Source organism: Dendropsophus ebraccatus, chromosome 8 (genome assembly GCF_027789765.1).
Source record: "Dendropsophus ebraccatus isolate aDenEbr1 chromosome 8, aDenEbr1.pat, whole genome shotgun sequence".
NCBI lineage: Eukaryota > Metazoa > Chordata > Amphibia > Anura > Hylidae > Dendropsophus > Dendropsophus ebraccatus.
In genome coordinates, this window is record NC_091461.1 from 2,148,972 (window position 1) to 2,171,770 (window position 22,799).

The 22,799-nt window shown below is 48.8% G+C and overlaps 1 protein-coding gene across 1 annotated transcript in view; it reads left to right on the plus strand.

Annotated features, from left to right (window-relative positions):
- Nucleotides 1-468: 468 nt before the first annotated feature.
- The window catches only part of LOC138798366 (dorsalin-1-like), a 57,133-nt gene continuing 34,802 nt past the window's right edge, over nucleotides 469-22,799 (plus strand). The window contains exon 1 of the mRNA XM_069978783.1: nucleotides 469-861. Coding sequence (XP_069834884.1) covers nucleotides 549-861 — 313 coding nt within the window. The 5' untranslated portion in view covers nucleotides 469-548. The remainder of the gene's footprint in view (nucleotides 862-22,799) is intronic.

Below are 22,799 nucleotides of genomic sequence, written 5' to 3' on the forward strand. Positions count from 1 at the left end.
TACAAGATGAAGTACGGCTGGTGTGAGCAGGTGTCACGGCCCGGGATGTGCCATGAATATCAGCTGGTGTGCCCCAGTGTAGAGCAGTTCACTCCTACATATACAGCGTCAGTCTCATCCAATATTTCTGGATAGGAACTTTTCTAAGAGAATGATGGATGGCGTCATGCCTACTCCAGTAAACAACGCTTCAGGAAATTTCACAAATGAAGAATGCGGATATTTGGTCGGGAGCAGATAATTAAGCAGAAGCCCCTTCCATGTAGTCCGGGCGGCCTCCCTTCGAGCCCCGTTCTGCATGTTTATAGAATCTTCATTAACTCCAATGTGATAAGCTCAGTTGATGCATTGCAATCCAAACCCAGATAAGAGGCAGTGAACACTTTGGTCTGCATCATAATTACCAGGATAGTAGCTTCAAAAAATAACTCAAAGAAGAATCGTGCCGGGATTCCTGCCGCCAGATCCATCCACTGCGCATGAAGGAACCTCACATCCCAACGTTGTCATACTAGAAGCACCCGAATTAGTAACACAGCCCCGACACCATGTGGAATGCCAGGTTACCCATGCTGTGCTCTCTAGTCATGGTCCTAACACGCTCTACACTCAACAGACCATTGCCAGAAAAGGAAGAAGAAGACCTGAGCCACCATGAAGTGGAGGCAGAGGAGGTTCTCAGCTCCCTGACTGGAACCATGAAAGAGCACCTGAAAGAGAGTCTGAACTTAACTGGAGTCTTATTTCCAGAGAAAACTCCAATGAAGCTCCCCCAGTACATGATCGATCTCTATAACCGATATGCCGATGATAGGACATCTATGCCAGTGTCCAACATAATCCGAAGCTTTAACGTTGAAGGTAGGAGAATATGCATCCCTCTCTATGGCCAGTATACGATATCTCCTCACCCTTTATGTGCCCATGTGTATTCCTGACTGATATATTGGAGACTTTTTGGTCAAATTTTCATCTTATTCCTATAGACATGACTGGTAAAAGTTTTGGACACTTTTTGGAGTCAATAATAGTTTCATAATATTTCATCTCTTGATGTTCTGGGGTTTTTACTAGGAAATTGATAATGTATAGGGGAATATTTAACTTTAGGTAATAATCCCACCAATACATTGTTATACAGTGTGGCTCAAAGAATACATAGTCCATGGGGTCCAGCCTGGAGAATGTTGGGTGGATGAGGAAACGGGGGGATTCCTAAGCTTGGTTCTATCTATGGGAAGTCTATGGTCAAGTCCAAATTATCCTAAAGGTAGGAAAAAAATTGGATTAAGATCCAACAAAGTATTTCTGCAACTTTTTGTAGTTTGTTGTATTTCTCTTTGCTCAGCGAGTCCAGAGGTGGATTGTTTCCCAGCATCACCATCTTTATAGTATAGAACCCTTATTGGTGGTGGGAGATAGAACCGGAGGAGGCAGCACAAGAAGAGGAGAGTGTGTGTAAACCGCCAGGAGAGTAGAGAGATTAGAGAGATAGGACTGCTGCAATGTGATGCTGGTTTACAGGTGGAGCGGTGTGATGTTGGCTTATACAGGTGGAGCAGTGTGATGTTGGGTTATACAGGTGGAGCGGTGTGATGTTGGGTTATATAGGTGGAGCGGTGTGATGTTGGGTTATACAGGTGGAGCGGTGTGATGTTGGGTTATATAGGTGGAGCGGTGTGATGTTGGGTTATACAGGTGGAGCGGTGTGATGTTGGGTTATACAGGTGCAGTAGTGTGATGTTGGGTTATACAGGTGGAGCGGTGTGATGTTGGGTTATACAGGTGCAGCAGTGTGATGTTGGGTTATACAGGTGGAGCGGTGTGATGTTGGGTTATATAGGTGGAGCGGTGTGATGTTGGCTTATACAGGTGGAGCGGTGTGATGTTGGGTTATACAGGTGGAGCAGTGTGATGTTGGGTTATACAGGTGGAGCGGTGTGATGTTGGGTTATACAGGTGGAGCAGTGTGATGTTGGGTTATACAGGTGGAGCAGTGTGATGTTGGGTTATACAGGTGGAGCGGTGTGATGTTGGGTTATACAGGTGGAGCAGTGTGATGTTGGGTTATACAGGTGGAGCGGTGTGATGTTGGGTTATACAGGTGGAGCAGTGTGATGTTGGGTTATACAGGTGGAGCAGTGTGATGCTGGTTTACAGGTGGAGCAGTGTGATGTTGGCTTATACAGGTGGAGCAGTGTGATGTTGGCTTATACAGGTGCAGCAGTGTGATGCTGGTTTACAGGTGGAGCAGTGTGATGTTGGGTTATACAGGTGGAGCAGTGTGATGTTGGGTTATACAGGTGGAGCGGTGTGATGTTGGGTTATACAGGTGCAGCAGTGTGATGTTGGGTTATACACGTGGAGCGGTGTAAAGTTGGGTTATACAGGTGGAGCGGTGTGATGTTGGGTTATACAGGTGCAGCAGTGTGATGTTGGGTTATACAGGTGGAGCGGTGTGATGTTGGGTTATACAGGTGGAGCGGTGTGATGTTGGGTTATATAGGTGGAGCAGTGTGATGTTGGGTTATACAGGTGGAGCGGTGTAATGTTGGGTTATACAGGTGGAGCAGTGTGATGGTGGGTTATACAGGTGGAGCGGTGTGATGTTGGGTTATACAGGTGGAGCGGTGTGATGTTGGGTTATACAGGTGGAGCGGTGTAATGTTGGGTTATACAGGTGGAGCGGTGTGATGTTGGGTTATACAGGTGGAGCGGTGTGATGTTGGGTTATACAGGTGGAGCGGTGTGATGGTGGGTTATACAGGTGGAGCGGTGTGATGTTGGGTTATAGAGGTGGAGCGGTGTGATGTTGGGTTATAGAGGTGGAGCGGTGTGATGTTGGGTTATACAGGTGGAGCGGTGTGATGTTGGGTTATACAGGTGGAGCGGTGTGATGTTGGGTTATACAGGTGGAGCGGTGTGATGTTGGGTTATACAGGTGGAGCGGTGTGATGTTGGGTTATACAGGTGGAGCGGTTTGATGTTGGGTTCCTCAGGTGGAGGCAGTTGCTATGGGGCCTGTGCAGGAATGGGCCCGGGCGAGAAGTTAAGATCGTGTGCCCTTCTGCTTAACCCCTTATGTACTGCAGTGTGTAAGTGACCCAATGTTTACTTACATGCTGCACCCCAAAAAAGGATTAACAAACAGAAGACAGAATTCTGCTTCACTGTTCTGATAACCTCTGACCTCTGTTCTCCAGCTGGCAATCAAGTAGTAAAGGAAAATGTGCAGAGCTCCGTGCAAAGGTCAGGGGTTATCAGTAGAGATGAGCGAACCGGCCGAGGTTTGGGTTCGTATGAACCTGAACTCTCAGTAATGATTCCCACTGTCTGCCCGCTCCGTGGAGAGGGTGGATACAGCCTGAGGACCGCCTGGAACACTAGGATACAGCCATAGCCATAGGCTGTATCCACCCTCTCCACGGAGCGGGCAGACAGCGGGAATCAGAAGCCGAGAGTTCAGGTTCATACGAACCCGAACCTCGTCCGGTTCGCTCATCTCTAGTTATCAGTGCACCAGCAGTAAAGCAGTAAATATATATATATATATATATATATATATATATATATATATATATATATATATGCGCAGTGCTTTCTGCTGTGCGTATTTATTGGTGCACAGTGATGCTGGTTCACTACAGGTGGGACAGTATTTATTGGTGCACAGGGATGATGGCTCACTACAGGGGGGACAGTATTTATTGGTGCACAGGGATGCTGGTTCACTACAGGTGGGACAGTATTTATTGGTGCACAGGGATGATGGCTCACTACAGGTGGGACAGTATTTATTGGTGCACAGGGATGCTGGCTCACTACAGGTGGGACAGTATTTATTGGTGCACAGGGATGCTGGTTCACTACAGGTGGGACAGTATTTATTGGTGCACAGGGATGATGGTTCACTACAGGTGGGACAGTATTTATTGGTGCACAGGGATGATAGTTCACTACAGGTGGGGCAGTATTTATTGGTGCACAGGGATGCTGGCTCACTACAGGTGGGACAGTATTTATTGGTGCACAGGGATGATAGTTCACTACAGGTGGGACAGTATTTATTGGTGCACAGGGATGATGGTTCACTACAGGTGGGACAGTATTTATTGGTGCACAGGGATGATAGTTCACTACAGGTGGGGCAGTATTTATTGGTGCACAGGGATGCTGGCTCACTACAGGTGGGACAGTATTTATTGGTGCACAGGGATGATAGTTCACTACAGGGGGGGCAGTATTTATTGGTGCACAGGGATGCTGGCTCACTACAGGTGGGACAGTATTTATTGGTGCACAGGGATGATGGTTCACTACAGGGGGGACAGTATTTATTGGTGCACAGGGATGCTGGTTCACTACAGGTGGGACAGTATTTATTGGTGCACAGAGATGCTGGTTCACTACAGGGGGGACAGTATTTATTGGTGCACAGGGATGCTGGCTCACTACAGGTGGGACAGTATTTATTGGTGCACAGGGATGATAGCTCACTACAGGGGGGACAGTATTAATTGGTGCACAGGGATGCTGGCTCACTACAGGTGGGACAGTATTTATTGGTGCACAGAGATGCTGGTTCACTACAGGTGGGACAGTATTTATTGGTGCACAGGGATGCTGGTTCACTACAGGTGGGACAGTATTTATTGGTGCACAGGGATGCTGGTTCACTACAGGTGGGACAGTATTTATTGGTGCACAGAGATGCTGGCTCACTACAGGGGGGACAGTATTTATTGGTGCACAGGGATACTGGCTCACTACAGGTGGGACAGTATTTATTGGTGCACAGAGATGCTGGTTCACTACAGGGGGGACAGTATTAATTGGTGCACAGGGATGCTGGTTCACTACAGGGGGGACAGTATTAATTGGTGCACAGAGATGCTTGTTCACTACAGGTGGGACAGTATTTATTGGTGCACAGGGATGCTGGCTCACTACAGGTGGGACAGTATTTATTGGTGCACAGGGATGATGGCTCACTACAGGGGGGACAGTATTTATTGGTGCACAGGGATGATGGCTCACTACAGGTGGGACAGTATTTATTGGTGCACAGGGATGCTGGTTCACTACAGGTGGGACAGTATTTATTGGTGCACAGGGATGCTGGCTCACTACAGGTGGGACAGTATTTATTGGTGCACAGGGATGCTGGTTCACTACAGGGGGGACAGTATTTATTGGTGCACAGGGATGCTGGTTCACTACAGGGGGGACAGTATTTATTAGTGCACAGGGATGATAGTTCACTACAGGTGGGACAGTATTTATTGGTGCACAGGGATGATAGTTTACTACAGGTGGGACAGTATTTATTGGTGCACAGGGATGCTGGCTCACTACAGGGGGGACAGTATTTATTGGTGCACAGGGATGCTGGTTCACTACAGGGGGGACAGTATTTATTGGTGCACAGGGATGCTGGTTCACTACAGGTGGGACAGTATTTATTGGTGCACAGGGATGATAGTTCACTACAGGTGGGGCAGTATTTATTGGTGCACAGGGATGATGGCTCACTACAGGTGGGACAGTATTTATTGGTGCACAGTGATGCTAGTTCACTACAGGTGGGACAGTATTTATTGGTGCACAGGGATGCTGGCTCACTACAGGTGGGATGGTATTTATTGGTGCACAGGGATGCTGGCTCACTACAGGGGGGACAGTATTTATTGGTGCACAGGGATGCTGGTTCACTACAGGTGGGACAGTATTTATTGGTGCACAGGGATGATAGTTCACTACAGGTGGGACAGTATTTATTGGTGCACAGGGATGATAGTTCACTACAGGTGGGACAGTATTTATTGGTGCACAGAGATGCTGGTTCACTACAGGGGGGACAGTATTTATTGGTGCACAGAGATGCTGGCTCACTACAGGGGGGACAGTATTTATTGGTGCACAGGGATACTGGCTCACTACAGGTGGGACAGTATTTATTGGTGCACAGAGATGCTGGTTCACTACAGGGGGGACAGTATTAATTGGTGCACAGGGATGCTGGTTCACTACAGGGGGGACAGTATTAATTGGTGCACAGAGATGCTGGTTCACTACAGGGGGGACAGTATTTATTGGTGCACAGGGATGATGGCTCACTACAGGTGGGACAGTATTTATTGGTGCACAGGGATGATGGCTCACTACAGGGGGGACAGTATTTATTGGTGCACAGGGATGATGGCTCACTACAGGTGGGACAGTATTTATTGGTGCACAGGGATGCTGGTTCACTACAGGGGGGACAGTATTAATTGGTGCACAGGGATGCTGGTTCACTACAGGGGGGACAGTATTAATTGGTGCACAGAGATGCTGGTTCACTACAGGTGGGACAGTATTTATTGGTGCACAGGGATGATGGCTCACTACAGGTGGGACAGTATTTATTGGTGCACAGGGATGCTGGTTCACTACAGGTGGGATGGTATTTATTGGTGCACAGGGATGATAGTTCACTACAGGTGGGACAGTATTTATTGGTGCACAGAGATGCTGGTTCACTACAGGTGGGACAGTATTTATTGGTGCACAGGGATGATGGCTCACTACAGGTGGGACAGTATTTATTGGTGCACAGGGATGCTGGTTCACTACAGGGGGGACAGTATTTATTGGTGCACACGGATGCTGGCTCACTACAGGTGGGACAGTATTTATTGGTGCACAGGGATGATAGTTCACTACAGGTGGGACAGTATTTATTGGTGCACAGGGATGATGGCTCACTACAGGTGGGACAGTATTTATTGGTGCACAGGGATGCTGGTTCACTACAGGTGGGACAGTATTTATTGGTGCACAGTGATGCTGGTTCACTACAGGTGGGACAGTATTTATTGGTGCACAGGGATGATAGTTCACTACAGGTGGGACAGTATTTATTGGTGCACAGGGATACTGGCTCACTACAAGGGGGACAGTATTTATTGGTGCACAGGGATGATGGCTCACTACAGGTGGGACAGTATTTATTGGTGCACAGGGATGATAGTTCACTACAGGTGGGACAGTATTTATTGGTGCACAGGGATGATAGTTCACTACAGGTGGGACAGTATTTATTGGTGCACAGGGATGATAGTTCACTACAGGTGGGACAGTATTTATTGGTGCACAGGGATGATAGTTCACTACAGGTGGGACAGTATTTATTGGTGCACAGGGATGATGGCTCACTACAGGTGGGACAGTATTTATTGGTGCACAGGGATGATAGTTCACTACAGGTGGGACAGTATTTATTGGTGCACAGGGATGATAGCTCACTACAGGTGGGATGGTATTTATTGGTGCACAGGGATGCTGGCTCACTACAGGGGGGACAGTATTTATTGGTGCACAGGGATGCTGGTTCACTACAGGTGGGACAGTATTTATTGGTGCACAGGGATGATAGTTCACTACAGGTGGGACAGTATTTATTGGTGCACAGGGATGATAGTTCACTACAGGTGGGACAGTATTTATTGGTGCACAGAGATGCTGGTTCACTACAGGGGGGACAGTATTTATTGGTGCACAGGGATGCTGGCTCACTACAGGTGGGACAGTATTTATTGGTGCACAGGGATGATAGCTCACTACAGGGGGGACAGTATTAATTGGTGCACAGGGATGCTGGCTCACTACAGGTGGGACAGTATTTATTGGTGCACAGAGATGCTGGCTCACTACAGGGGGGACAGTATTTATTGGTGCACAGGGATACTGGCTCACTACAGGTGGGACAGTATTTATTGGTGCACAGAGATGCTGGTTCACTACAGGGGGGACAGTATTAATTGGTGCACAGGGATGCTGGTTCACTACAGGGGGGACAGTATTAATTGGTGCACAGAGATGCTGGTTCACTACAGGTGGGACAGTATTTATTGGTGCACAGGGATGATGGCTCACTACAGGTGGGACAGTATTTATTGGTGCACAGGGATGATGGCTCACTACAGGGGGGACAGTATTTATTGGTGCACAGGGATGATGGCTCACTACAGGTGGGACAGTATTTATTGGTGCACAGGGATGCTGGTTCACTACAGGGGGGACAGTATTAATTGGTGCACAGGGATGCTGGTTCACTACAGGGGGGACAGTATTAATTGGTGCACAGAGATGCTGGTTCACTACAGGTGGGACAGTATTTATTGGTGCACAGGGATGCTGGTTCACTACAGGTGGGATGGTATTTATTGGTGCACAGGGATGATAGTTCACTACAGGTGGGACAGTATTTATTGGTGCACAGAGATGCTGGTTCACTACAGGTGGGACAGTATTTATTGGTGCACAGGGATGCTGGTTCACTACAGGTGGGACAGTATTTATTGGTGCACAGGGATGATGGCTCACTACAGGGGGGACAGTATTTATTGGTGCACAGGGATGCTGGTTCACTACAGGGGGGACAGTATTTATTGGTGCACACGGATGCTGGTTCACTACAGGGGGGACAGTATTTATTGGTGCACAGTGATGCTGGTTCACTACAGGTGGGACAGTATTTATTGGTGCACAGGGATGATAGTTCACTACAGGTGGGACAGTATTTATTGGTGCACAGGGATGATAGTTCACTACAGGTGGGACAGTATTTATTGGTGCACAGGGATGCTGGCTCACTACAGGGGGGACAGTATTTATTGGTGCACAGGGATGATGGCTCACTACAGGTGGGACAGTATTTATTGGTGCACAGGGATGATAGTTCACTACAGGTGGGACAGTATTTATTGGTGCACAGGGATGATAGTTCACTACAGGGGGGACAGTATTTATTGGTGCACAGTGATGCTGGTTCACTACAGGGGGGACAGTATTTATTGGTGCACAGGGATGCTGGCTCACTACAGGTGGGACAGTATTTATTGGTGCACAGGGATGCTGGCTCACTACAGGGGGGACAGTATTTATTGGTGCACAGGGATGATAGCTCACTACAGGTGGGACAGTATTTATTGGTGCACAGGGATGCTGGTTCAATACAGGTGGGACAGTATTTATTGGTGCACAGGGATGATGGTTCACTACAGGTGGGACAGTATTTATTGGTGCACAGGGATGATGGTTCACTACAGGTGGGACAGTATTTATTGGTGCACAGGGATGCTGGTTCACTACAGGGGGGACAGTATTTATTGGTGCACAGGGATGCTGGTTCACTACAGGTGGGACAGTATTTATTGGTGCACAGGGATGCTGGTTCACTACAGGGGGGACAGTATTTATTGGTGCACAGGTATTTATATCCCCTTTCAACACATGAGCCAGAAGCAGCGATCTCTGATTTCTTAATATTGATCTGTGAGGGAGTTTTTGATGGGGGCTTCAATATTCAGGGAAGGAGTATAGAAGTATATAAGATAGCTGTCACTGAGAGATATCTGTCCTTCCTGGCTTTATAGATAACACATCCCTGTACACATAGAGTATATAGCAAGGTGCTATAGATTAGTTATCTGTATATATTTTCCTAGGGGCTATATACATTGTATCTGATGTACTTGGGATACATTACTATAGCCTGTATACACACAAGCTTGCTGGGGGTCACACAGGGGGATGGTCAGGGGAGTGATTGCTAATCAAGAGTTGATAAATTGCATCTGTGTGAAGCTCCCAGTCCCTTCCAGCACAGAAGCTGCGATCTCTGCGAGCTGAGGGCCGCCATATTGAGATCTGTGAGCAAGTTTTGGATCTGAAGTGGGGGGCTATACTATGGGGGGGCTATACTATGGGGGGGCTATACTATGGGGGGGCTATACTATTGGGGGGCTATACTATTGGGGGACTATACTATTGGGGGCTATACTATTGGGGGGGCTATACTATTGGGGGGCTATACTACTGGGGGACTATACTACTGGGGGGCTATACTATTGGGGGGGCTATACTATTGGGGGGCTATACTATTGGGGGACTATACTATTGGGGGACTATACTACTGGGGGGCTATACTACTGGGGGGCTATACTATTGGGGGGGCTATACTATTGGGGGGCTATACTATTGGGGGGGGCTATACTATGGGGGGCTATACTATGGGGGGGGGCTATACTATGGGGGGGGGCTATACTATGGGGGGGGGCTATACTATTGGGAGGCTATACTATGGGGGGGACTATACTATGGGGGGGCTATACTATTGGGAGGCTATACTATGGGGGGGCTATACTATTGGGGGGCTATACTATGGGGGGGGCTATACTATGGGGGGGGGCTATACTATTGGGGGGCTATAGAGAACAAATTGTTTGTTGCTTTTGCTGTTAGTTTTTTATATATACTTTATATCCCCATAAAAATGAGCTCTATGTGTGATAATGCGGCCCAATGTACATCTTGTGCGATGTATGCAAACCTGGATCAACCGAGAGGGTATATACCATTGTGGGAGATGTATGGGGGGGGGAGGGTATATACCATTGTGGGAGATGTATGGGGGGGGAGGGTATATACCATTGTGGGAGATGTATGGGGGGGGAGGGTATATACCATTGTGGGAGATGTATGGGGGGGGAGGGTATATACCATTGTGGGAGATGTATGGGGGGGGAGGGTATATACCATTGTGGGAGATGTATGGGGGGGGAGGGTATATACCATTGTGGGAGATGTATGGGGGGGGAGGGTATATACCATTGTGGGAGATGTATGGGGGGTTAGGGTATATACCATTGTGGGAGATGTATGGGGGTTAGGGTATATACCATTGTGGGAGATGTATGGGGGGTTAGGGTATATACCATTGTGGGAGATGTATGGGGGGTTAGGGTATATACCATTGTGGGAGATGTATGGGGGGGATAGGGTATATACCATTGTGGGAGATGTATGGGGGGTTAGGGTATATACCATTGTGGGAGATGTATGGGGGGGGAGGGTATATACCATTGTGGGAGATGTATGGGGGGGGGAGGGTATATACCATTGTGGGAGATGTATGGGGGGGGGAGGGTATATACCATTGTGGGAGATGTATGGGGGGTTAGGGTATATACCATTGTGGGAGATGTATGGGGGGTTAGGGTATATACCATTGTGGGAGATGTATGGGGGGGATAGGGTATATACCATTGTGGGAGATGTATGGGGGGTTAGGGTATATACCATTGTGGGAGATGTATGGGGGGGAGGGTATATACCATTGTGGGAGATGTATGGGGGGTTAGGGTATATACCATTGTGGGAGATGTATGGGGGGTTAGGGTATATACCATTGTGGGAGATGTATGGGGGGTTAGGGTATATACCATTGTGGGAGATGTATGGGGGGGAGGGTATATACCATTGTGGGAGATGTATGGGGGGTGAGGGTATATACCATTGTGGGAGATGTATGGGGGGTGAGGGTATATACCATTGTGGGAGATGTATGGGGGGGGGAGGGTATATACCATTGTGGGAGATGTATGGGGGGTTAGGATATATACCATTGTGGGAGATGTATGGGGGGTGAGGGTATATACCATTGTGGGAGATGTATGGGGGGTTAGGGTATATACCATTGTGAGAGATGTATGGGGGGGAGGGTATATACCATTGTGGGAGATGTATGGGGGGGGAGGGTATATACCATTGTGGGAGATGTATGGGGGGTGAGGGTATATACCATTGTGGGAGATGTATGGGTGGGAGGGTATATACCATTGTGGGAGATGTATGGGGGGGGGAGGGTATATACCATTGTGGGAGATGTATGGGGGGTTAGGGTATATACCATTGTGGGAGATGTATGGGGGGGGGGGGTATATACCATTGTGGGAGATGTGTGCATGTTGCTGGTTTGGAAGCCCAGATCCTGGATCTAAATGAGCGGCTGTGATAATTGAGATACATTGGCAAACTGGAAAGGGGTCTGCTGCTCACTGAGCAAGCACTCCAAGGGGTAGATGGGAGATGGGGTGATAGCATGGAGGGGGCAGGAGTTAGAGGCAGCTAGTTTGGTCACAGTTAGATAACGGGGTAGAGGGAAGAGTGTGAGGGAGGCCAGTCCTGATCTGGCACACCCCAACAAGATTGCCAAATTGGGGATGAGGGGGATGCTGGTTCAGGGGGGCATTGCTGCAGCAGGACACTGCCAGCCAGGGGGGTGTCTGCTCCAGTAAGGTGGGAAACAGGAGTTCAGGGCAGGCCAGGCAGGTACTGGTAGTGGGGGACTCAATTATTAGGGGGACAGACAGGGCAATCTGTCACAAAGACCGGGATCGTTGAACAGTGTGTTGCCTTCCTGGCGCTCGAGTTCGTCACATCGCGGATCGGGCTGACAGATTACTGGGAGGGGCTGGCGATGACCCAGCAGTCATGGTGCACATTGGCACCAATGATAAAGTTAGAGGTAGGTGGAGGGTCCTCAAAAATGATTTCAGGGACTTAGGCAGGAAGCTTAAAACTAGGACCTCCAAGGTGATATTCTCCGAAATATTACCTGTACCACGAGCCACACCTGAGAGACAGCGGGAGATTAGGGAGGTAAGTAAGTGGCTCAAGAGCTGGTGTAGGATAGAGGGGTTTGGGTTCATGGAGAACTGGGCCGACTTCTCGGTCGGTTACAGGCTCTACGGTAGGGAAGGGCTGCATCTCAATGGGGAGGGTGCAGCCGTGCTGGGGGAGAAGATGGCTAAGAGGTTGGAAGAGACCAGGGGGGGAGGGGCAACTACAATATAGTAAGTCAAGACAGAGTAGATGGAGAGCTAGGCCTAGACCAGTAATGGCTAACCTTGACACTCCAGCTGTTGCAAAACTACAACTCCCATCATGCCTGGGTTTTGCAACAGCTGGAGTGTCAAGGTTAGCCATCACTGGCTTAGATTATGGAACTGGGGGTGGAGCGGCAGGAGGGGACAGAACAGTCACTAGTGACAAGAGGAAAGGGAATATGGACAAACATATTAAATGTATGTATACTAATGCTCGAAGCCTCACTAATAAAGCTGAGGAATTAGAACTCATAATGGTGGAAGAGAAATATGACATAGTGGGGATAAGCGAGACCTGGCTGGACGAGACCTATGACTGGGCGGTTAATATCCAGGGTTATAGTCTATTCAGAAATTACCATAAAAATAAGAAAGGGGGAGGGGTCTGCCTATATGTTAAATCCTGCCTTAAAGGGGTAGTGCGGCGCTAAGAAATTATTCACAAAATAACACACATTACAGAGTTGTATAACTTGTGCGGGTGCGGGGGAACACGGGGAAGGGGGTGATTCACATACATAACATACATTACAAAGTTGTATAACTTTGTAATGTGTGTTATTTGTGAATAATTTCTTAGAGCCGCACTACCCCTTTAAGCCCATTCTGTGGGAGGATATAAGTGATGATAATGTGGAGTCTCTTTGGGTAGAAATAAGGGGGAGGGACGAGGAATAATAAAATTCTTATAGGAGTGAGTTATAATAACTACCCAAATATAAACTGGAAAGGGAAGCCGATACTGGAAATAGTAAGAGAAAATTACCTTTCCCAACTAGTACAGGAACGGGGGGGGGGAACTTCAGAAAGGCTAATTTCCAAAAACTAAGAGAGGACCCCGGGGACATAGACTGGGACACTGCCCTGAGATATAAGAGAGGACCCCGGGGACATAGACTGGGGGGACACTGCCCTGAGATATAAGAGAGGACCCCGGGGACATAGACTGGGGGGACACTGCCCTGACATATAAGAGAGGACCCCGGGGACATAGACTGGGGGGACACTGCCCTGAGATATAAGAGAGGACCCCGGGGACATAGACTGGGGGGACACTGCCCTGAGATATAAGAGAGGACCCCGGGGACATAGACTGGGGGGACACTGCCCTGAGATATAAGAGAGGACCCCGGGGACATAGACTGGGGGGACACTGCCCTGAGATATAAGAGAGGACCCCGGGGACATAGACTGGGGGGACACTGCCCTGCCCTCCCACAAATCTCACCTGCCTAACACAACAAGAAGTGGGGAGACGCCATAAAAACATTACAATCCATCAGTCACCAGGCCCAGAAGGTGTCCATCCCAGAGTAGTGTAGGGTAAGTACTGTGTTAGAACAGAAACGAAGATTCATCCACCGCTTCTTTAAAATCTAATATTTATTGTAACATCACAAATCAAAAAATAAAATAAAAATGTCTGAAACCAAGCTGAGGCGTTGCAGGGTGTCCACCCCTTAATCATGGCAAATGCATATCAGACACATCAGACTGATCCATGATTTAGGGGTGGACACCCTTTAGACGTGATACAGAGGGATTTGGAGAAGCTGGAGGCTTGGGCAGAGAAATGGCAAATGAAGTTTAATGTGGATAAATGTAAGGTTATGCATTTGGGCCGTAGAAATAATAAGTACAGTTATGTGCTAAATAATAACACACTGGGTAACACTGCTACTGAAAAGGACCTGGGGGAATTGGTGTCTGGTAACCTCATCTATAGTGATCAGTGCCAGGCAGCAGCTGCCAAGGCTAATAAAATAATGGGAGGCATCAAAAGAGGCCGAGATGCTAAAGATTAGAGATGAGCGAATACGATTCGATAGAGTAGGTGTTCGATGGAATATTGCGATATTCGAAAGATTCGAAATACAATAGAAATCCCCCCCCCCATCGCACTTGGTGCTTTTTTAATCCAATAATCATGCAGGGAGGCCGGGAGGGACCCTGGGAGTCAGAAAACGGCGTCTACCCTCATTGGATATTAGGAAGAGCCCGGCACTCACCAAGTAGATTATGCTTCTTTATTGTAGTGTGTGTACACCCCTAAGCTGATGAAGGCCATGCTTGGCCGAAACGCGTCCTTGTACCATATGTTTGCTACACTACAATAAAGAAGCATAATCTACTTGGTGAGTGCCGGGCTCTTCCTAATATCTGAACATTTTTCTCACCTCGAGCACCACCGCCACGGAAGTGCCGTCTTCTACATATTTCTACCCTCATTGGATGGCTGAACCACATGACCTAGAATCTTAAATTCTTGGCTCCCGCCTCTCGACCGCAGATAAACTTTCAACCTAGTCAGGGAGAGATCTTGGAGCAGGGAGAGATCTTGGAGCAGGGAGAGATCCTGGAGCAGGGAGAGATCGGTGTTAGTAGGTTTGGTCAGGCAGGATTACTACAGAACCCAAAAGTCCTTTTCAGGGCGAAGATCCAGCGAAAAAGTCATCTCTGCATCCAAAGCTTCTCAGTGCTAAGAAATAGATGATATAACAGCAGCAGCATCAGGTGTATTCATTCCAGGACCCTGTGTGTACAAGTGACTTATAGTGTCCCTGGTTTAGCCCACTAAGGGCAGGTAAACGTTATACCTAGTGTGCCAGTTGCCCAGTAAAAGGCACGTGATACCCACTGGTGTGCCAGTTACCCAGTAAAAGGCACGTGATACCCACTGGTGTGCCAGTTGCCCAGTAAAAGGCACGTGATACCCACTGGTGTGCCAGTTGCCCAGTAAAAGGCACGTGATACCCACTGGTGTGCCAGTTGCCCAGTAAAAGGCACGTGATACCCACTGGTGTGCCAGTTGCTCAGTAAAAGGCACGTGATACCCACTGGTGTGCCAGTTGCCCAGTAAAAGGCACGTGATACCCACTGGTGTGCCAGTTGCCCAGTAAAAGGCACGTGATACCCACTGGTGTGCCAGTTGCTCAGTAAAAGGCACGTGATACCCACTGGTGTGCCAGTTGCCCGGTAAAAGGCACGTGATACCCACTGGTGTGCCAGTTGCCCAGTAAAAGGCACGTGATACCCACTGGTGTGCCAGTTGCCCAGTAAAAGGCACGTGATACCCACTGGTGTGCCAGTTGCCCAGTAAAAGGCACGTGATACCCAGTGTGCCAGTTGCCCAGTAAAAGGCACGTGATACCCAGTGTGCCAGTTGCCCAGTAAAAGGCACGTGATACTCAGTGTGCCAGTTGCCCAGTAAAAGGCACGTGATACCCAGTGTGCCAGTTGCCCAGTAAAAGGCACGTGATACCCAGTGTGCCAGTTGCCCAGTAAAAGGCACGTGATACCCAGTGTGCCAGTTGCCCAGTAAAAGGCACGTGATACCCAGTGTGCCAGTTGCCCAGTAAAAGGCACGTGATACCCAGTGTGCCAGTTGCCCAGTAAAAGGCACGTGATACCCAGTGTGCCAGTTGCCCAGTAAAAGGCACGTGATACCCAGTGTGCCAGTTGCCCAGTAAAAGGCACGTGATGCCCAGTGTGCCAGTTGCCCAGTAAAAGGCGCGTGATACCCACTAGTGTGCCAGTTTCCCAGTAAAAGGCATGTGATACCCACTGGTGTGCCAGTTGGCCAGTAAAAGGCACAAGATACCCAGTGTGCCAGTTGCCCAGTAAAAGGCACATGATGCCAAGTGTGCCAGTTGCCCAGTAAAAGGCACGTGATACCCACTAGTGTGCCAGTTTCCCAGTAAAAGGCACGTGATACCCACTAGTGTGCCAGTTTCCCAGTAAAAGGCACGTGATACCCACTAGTGTGCCAGTTTCCCAGTAAAAGGCATGTGATACCCACTAGTGTGCCAGTTTCCCAGTAAAAGGTGCGTGATACCCAGTGTGCCAATCTCTGCTCTGCTGCGGCCTAGCGTTCATACAGCATTACGTGTGATATGTGCAAATCACATGACGCTCTACGGACGCACATTGGGATAATGTATGTAACGCTGCGCAAGAAATATGAAGGAAATGTGTGAACATTGCCGTAAACATTCGTAAAGTGTTTGAAAATATTTTTCCTTCGCAACTGCGGAGAGTGGCATTATACTGGGATTTTGGGGTGTTGGGTCCACCCTGGCACGCTCCCCCTGAGGTCACAGTGTAATTCCAGAGGTGTTGCATCATTTAGGGAGGTTTCATGGGGGACTTGGTGACCTCCAAGTGGTCGAATTTTGATTTCCAAGTGCCGAGAATTATTTTCCCACAGACTATAATGCGATTGATTGGGACTGTATACAGCCACGGGCACCGGTATATAAGAAGGACACAGCTGAACTGGAGCGGGTGCAGAGAAGGGTGACAAAGTTCATTAAGGGCAAGGGGGGGGGGGTTACAGGACCAGGACAGGTTATCACGCTTGGGGTTATTTACTCTAGAATAAAGACGTCTTAGGGGCGATCTGATCCCAATGTACAAATATATGAATGGACAGTACAGAGATCTTTGTAGGGGTCTCCTTACTCCTAGGTCTGTAACCATGACAAGGGGGCATCCTCTACGTCTAGAGGAAAGAAGATTTCACCATCAGCATCGACGCGGGTTCTTTACTGTACGAGCGGTAATGGTGCGTTTACACAGGCAGATTTATTTGTCAGATTTTTTTAAGCCAAAGCCAGGAAAGGATTTGAAAACAGGAGAAATCTCAGTCTTTCCTTTATGACCTGTTCTCTGTTTATAGTCTGCTCCTGGTTTTGGCTTCAAAGATCTGACAGATAAATCTGTCTGTGTAAATGCAACAGTAGACTGTGGAACTCCACGTGATGGTTGATTCATTATATAAGTACAGGGGAGGCCTGGATGCTTTTCTACAACAATATAATATTACAAGTTATGGGCATTAGATTTCCGGTGATACGTTGGTCCGGGGATTGTTCTGGTCGTCATTGGAGTCGGGAGGGAGTTTTCTCCCTGTGATGGGGCAATTGTCATCTGCCTCATGGGGGTTTTTGTCTTCCCCTGGATAACACAGTAGGATTTCCCTAGGTTGAACCTGATGGACTCTTGTCTTCTATCAACCTTATTTACTATGTTACTATTGGTGCACAGTGATGTTGGTTCACTACAGGTGGAGCAGAACCTTTTTGCTGCACTGTGGTTTTGGTTTGTCACTGATGGAGAAGTACATATTGCTGCACTGCAGTGTTTGTGTACTTCAGGTAGAAGAGTACTTATTGCTGCAGTGTTGGTGTACTTCAGGTGGAAGAGTACTTATACTGCAGTGTTGTTGTACTTCAGGTGGAACAGTACATATTGCTGCACTGCAGTGTTGGTGTACTTCAGGTGGAAGAGTACTTATACTGCAGTGTTGTTGTACTTTAGGTGGAACAGTACATATTGCTGCACTGCAGTGTTGGTGTACTTCAGGTGGAACAGTACTTATTGCTGCAGTGTTGGTGTACTTCAGGTGGAACAGTACTTATTTCTGCAGTGTTGGTGTACTCCAGGTGGAACAGTACTTATTGCTGCAGTGTTGGTGTACTTCAGGTGGAACAGTACTTATTGCTGCAGTGTTGGTGTACTCCAGGTGGAACAGTACTTATTGCTGCAGTGTTGGTGTACTTCAGGTGGAACAGTACTTATTGCTGCAGTGTTGGTGTACTTCAGGTGGAACAGTACTTATTGCTGCAGTGTTGGTGTACTTCAGGTGGAACAGTACTTATTGCTGCAGTGTTGGTGTACTCCAGTTGAAGCATTATATTTTTGCACTGTGGTGCTGATTTGGCGCTGCTCAGGAATATCCTGTTCACTACATGGCGGTATCTGGCGCTGTGTTTGAGAAGCCCCAAGTTTCACTATTGTTCTTGATTTCTCGCTCACTTCACCTCTGTCTGTTTCTTTATACTGAGATTCTTCTTTTTCATCATATTGTTTGGGACTCGATGATCAGCAGTAGAGATGACCGAATCGGGTTCGAGTCCAGCCAAACTCGAAGGATTAGCGGTGGCTGCTGAAGTTGGATAAAGCCCTAAGGCTATGTGGGAAACATGGATATAGTCATTGGCCGTATCCATGTTTTCCAGACAACCTTGGAGCTTTATCCAAGTTCAGCAGCCCCAGCTAATCAAATACCGAATGCTCGGGATCGGATCGACTCGAACCCGAACTCTGTTCGCTCATCTTTTATCAGCAGTGATCAGTAACTTCATTACGAACACATTCACACTGACTAGAAAGTTCCTCTCATCTCCTGATACACCACATTGACCAAGATTCATCAGCCTGACTGAGACAAAGACTGGCTGGTTTTGCCCATAGAAACACCAATCACAGTTCCCATAGCAACCAATCCCAACTCCCATAGCAACCAATCCCAGCTCCCATAGCAACCAATCCCAGCTCCCATAGCCATCAATCACAGTTCCCATAGCAACCAATCCCAGCTCAGCTTTTAGGGGGGGTCACAGAAAGTCCTGTCTCCTCCGCCCTGTATACCGCCAGCTATGCACTTTCTGCTCCCGTTAGAAGTTTAATGGGTATTCCAGGTGAAACTATTGGTGGCCCGTCCAAATAGCAAAGCAGCTGCCATTCACCTCAATGGGGGAGCAGTGCAATTGTATGGGCCACACTTTTGCTTATTCATTGGCCGATAGCTGGGCGGCTTAGAGCGGCCGCTCCTAGGAACGATCAATGAGAATTAACACTGAAAGAACAGGAGAGCAGCAGCGGCGGCAATAAGATTGGATGATGGCGGAGGTGCGGAGCGCTGCTGCCATCTGCTGGGGAGATGAGGAACTCGCCACATCCTGCTCTACTACAAAGTGTTATCAGCTGTGAGGGAGACTACAGAGCAATCAGTATCAGGAACTCAGCAAGAAAGTCATCCAGCAACTACACATCATACACATCATATACATACTACACATCATACACATACTACACATCATACACATACTACACATCATACACATACTACACATCATACACATACTACACATCATACACATACTACACATCATACATCATACTACACATCATACATCATACTACACATCATACATCATACTACACATCATACATTATATACATCATACACACTACACATCATACACATACTATACATATACTACACATCATACACATACTACACATCATATACATACTACACATCATATACATACTACACATCATACACATACTACACATCATATACATACTACACATTATATACATACTACACATCATACATCACATCATACACATACTACACATCATATACATCATACACATACTACACATCATACACATACTACACATCATACATCATACTACACATCATATACATTATATACATCATACACACTACACATCATACACATACTACACATCATACATCACATCATACACATACTACACATCATACACATACTACACATCATACATCATACTACACATCATACATCATACTACACATCATACATCATACTACACATTATATACATCATACACATACTACACATCATACATCACATCATACACATACTACACATCATACACATACTACACATCATACACATACTACACATCATACACATACTACACATCATACATCATACTACACATTATATACATCATACACATACTACACATCATACTACACATCATATACATCATACACATACTACACATTATATACATCATACACATACTAAACATTATATACATCATACACATACTACACATCATACTACACATCATATACATCATACATATACTACACATCATACAGATGGTAACAAGCAATAGAGAGTTAATTCCCAACCTATAAGGCCTATGCTGACCTCTAACCTCCCTGTGCACTTCTAACGATGTAGGGAAACATGACCCCAAACACTCCGGGTATGCTGCATAAACCTTTATAGGGGGTTAGTTTGTGCTGCTGCTTCGGACTACAGGAAAGAGAATTTACTGAGTATAAAATTCCATTTCCACATAATGGGGATCTAGCAAGATGACATAAAGGGGGGAGAATCATACAGCAGCCATGAGAACCGCTTTACCAAGGCTGGCTGCCCAGAGGTTCTAATGGCCAGAAGAATAAGACCACAATGCAGTTCTGCATATCTGATCAATGAGAATGCACATCTCCACCACCCAGGGTGTAGACATTGCCCTTGTGGTAAGGGCCTTCATGGATTCAGGTACTTGGACTCTCACCTCTTGGTAACACACAAAGGGGGAGATTTATCAGACATGGTGTAAAGTGAGACTGGCTCAGTCGCCCCCGGCAACCAATCAGATTCCACCTTTCATTTTCCAAAGAGTCTGTGAGGAATGAAAGGTGGAATCTGGTTGCTAGGGGCAACTGAGCCAGTCTCACTTTACACCATGTTTGATAAATCTCCCCCAAAGAGTCTTTCTTATCCATCTGGATAAAATGGCTTTCGAGGACTTCAATCCCTTATCCTTCCTGAAAAAGATACAGAAAAAAATATCTTCTGACTTCTCCGGTTCTCACTAAAGAAGCTCTCAAGGCTCCGCCCCCAACCAGAGAGCGCAGGCTCAAGGCTCCGCCCCCAACCAGAGAGCGCAGGCTCAAGGCTCGGCCCCCAACCAGAGAGCGCAGGCTCAAGACTCCGCCCCCAACCAGAGAGCGCAGGCTCAAGGCTCGGCCCCCAACCAGAGAGCGCAGGCTCAAGGCTCGGCCCCCAACCAGAGAGCTCAGGCTCAAGGCTCGGCCCCCAACCAGAGAGCGCAGGCTCAAGGCTCTGCCCCCAACCAGAGAGCTCAGGCTCAAGGCTCGGCCCCCAACCAGAGAGCTCAGGCTCAAGGCTCCGCCCCCAACCAGAGAGCGCAGGCTCAAGGCTCGGCCCCCAACCAGAGAGCGCAGGCTCAAGGCTCGGCCCCCAACCAGAGAGCTCAGGCTCAAGACTCCGCCCCCAACCAGAGAGTGCAGGCTCAAGGCTCGGCCCCCAACCAGAGAGCTCAGGCTCAAGGCTCGGCCCCCAACCAGAGAGCGCAGGCTCAAGGCTCTGCCCCCAACCAGAGAGCTCAGGCTCAAGGCTCGGCCCCCAACCAGAGAGCTCAGGCTCAAGGCTCGGCCCCCAACCAGAGAGCTCAGGCTCAAGGCTCTGCCCCCAACCAGAGAGCTCAGGCTCAAGGCTCGGCCCCCAACCAGAGAGCTCAGGCTCAAGGCTCGGCCCCCAACCAGAGAGCTCAGGCTCAGGGCTCGGCCCCCAACCAGAGAGCTCAGGCTCAGGGCTCGGCCCCCAACCAGAGAGCTCAGGCTCAGGGCTCGGCCCCCAACCAGAGAGCTCAGGCTCAGGGCTCGGCCCCCAAACAGAGAGCTCAGGCTCAAGGCTCGGCCCCCCAACCAGAGAGCTCAGGCTCAAGGCTCGGCCCCCCAACCAGAGAGCTCAGGCTCAAGGCTCGGCCCCCAACCAGAGAGCTCAGGCTCAAGGCTCGGCCCCCAACCCGAGAGCTCAGGCTCAAGGCTCGGCCCCCAACCCGAGAGCTCAGGCTCAAGGCTCGGCCCCCAACCCGAGAGCTCAGGCTCAAGGCTCGGCCCCCAACCCGAGAGCTCAGGCTCAAGGCTCGGCCCCCAACCCGAGAGCTCAGGCTCAAGGCTCGGCCCCCAACCCGAGAGCTCAGGCTCAAGGCTCGGCCCCCAACCCGAGAGCTCAGGCTCAAGGCTCGGCCCCCAACCCGAGAGCTCAGGCTCAAGGCTCGGCCCCCAACCCGAGAGCTCAGGCTCAAGGCTCGGCCCCCAACCCGAGAGCTCAGGCTCAAGGCTCGGCCCCCAACCAGAGAGCTCAGGCTCAAGGCTCGGCCCCCAACCAGAGAGCTCAGGCTCAAGGCTCGGCCCCCAACCAGAGAGCTCAGGCTCAAGGCTCGGCCCCGAACCAGAGAGCTCAGGCTCAGGGCTCGGCCCCCAACCAGAGAGCTCAGGCTCAGGGCTCGGCCCCCAACCAGAGAGCTCAGGCTCAGGGCTCGGCCCCCAACCAGAGAGCTCAGGCTCAGGGCTCGGCCCCCAACCAGAGAGCTCAGGCTCAGGGCTCGGCCCCCAACCAGAGAGCTCAGGCTCAGGGCTCGGCCCCCAACCAGAGAGCTCAGGCTCAGGGCTCGGCCCCCAACCAGAGAGCTCAGGCT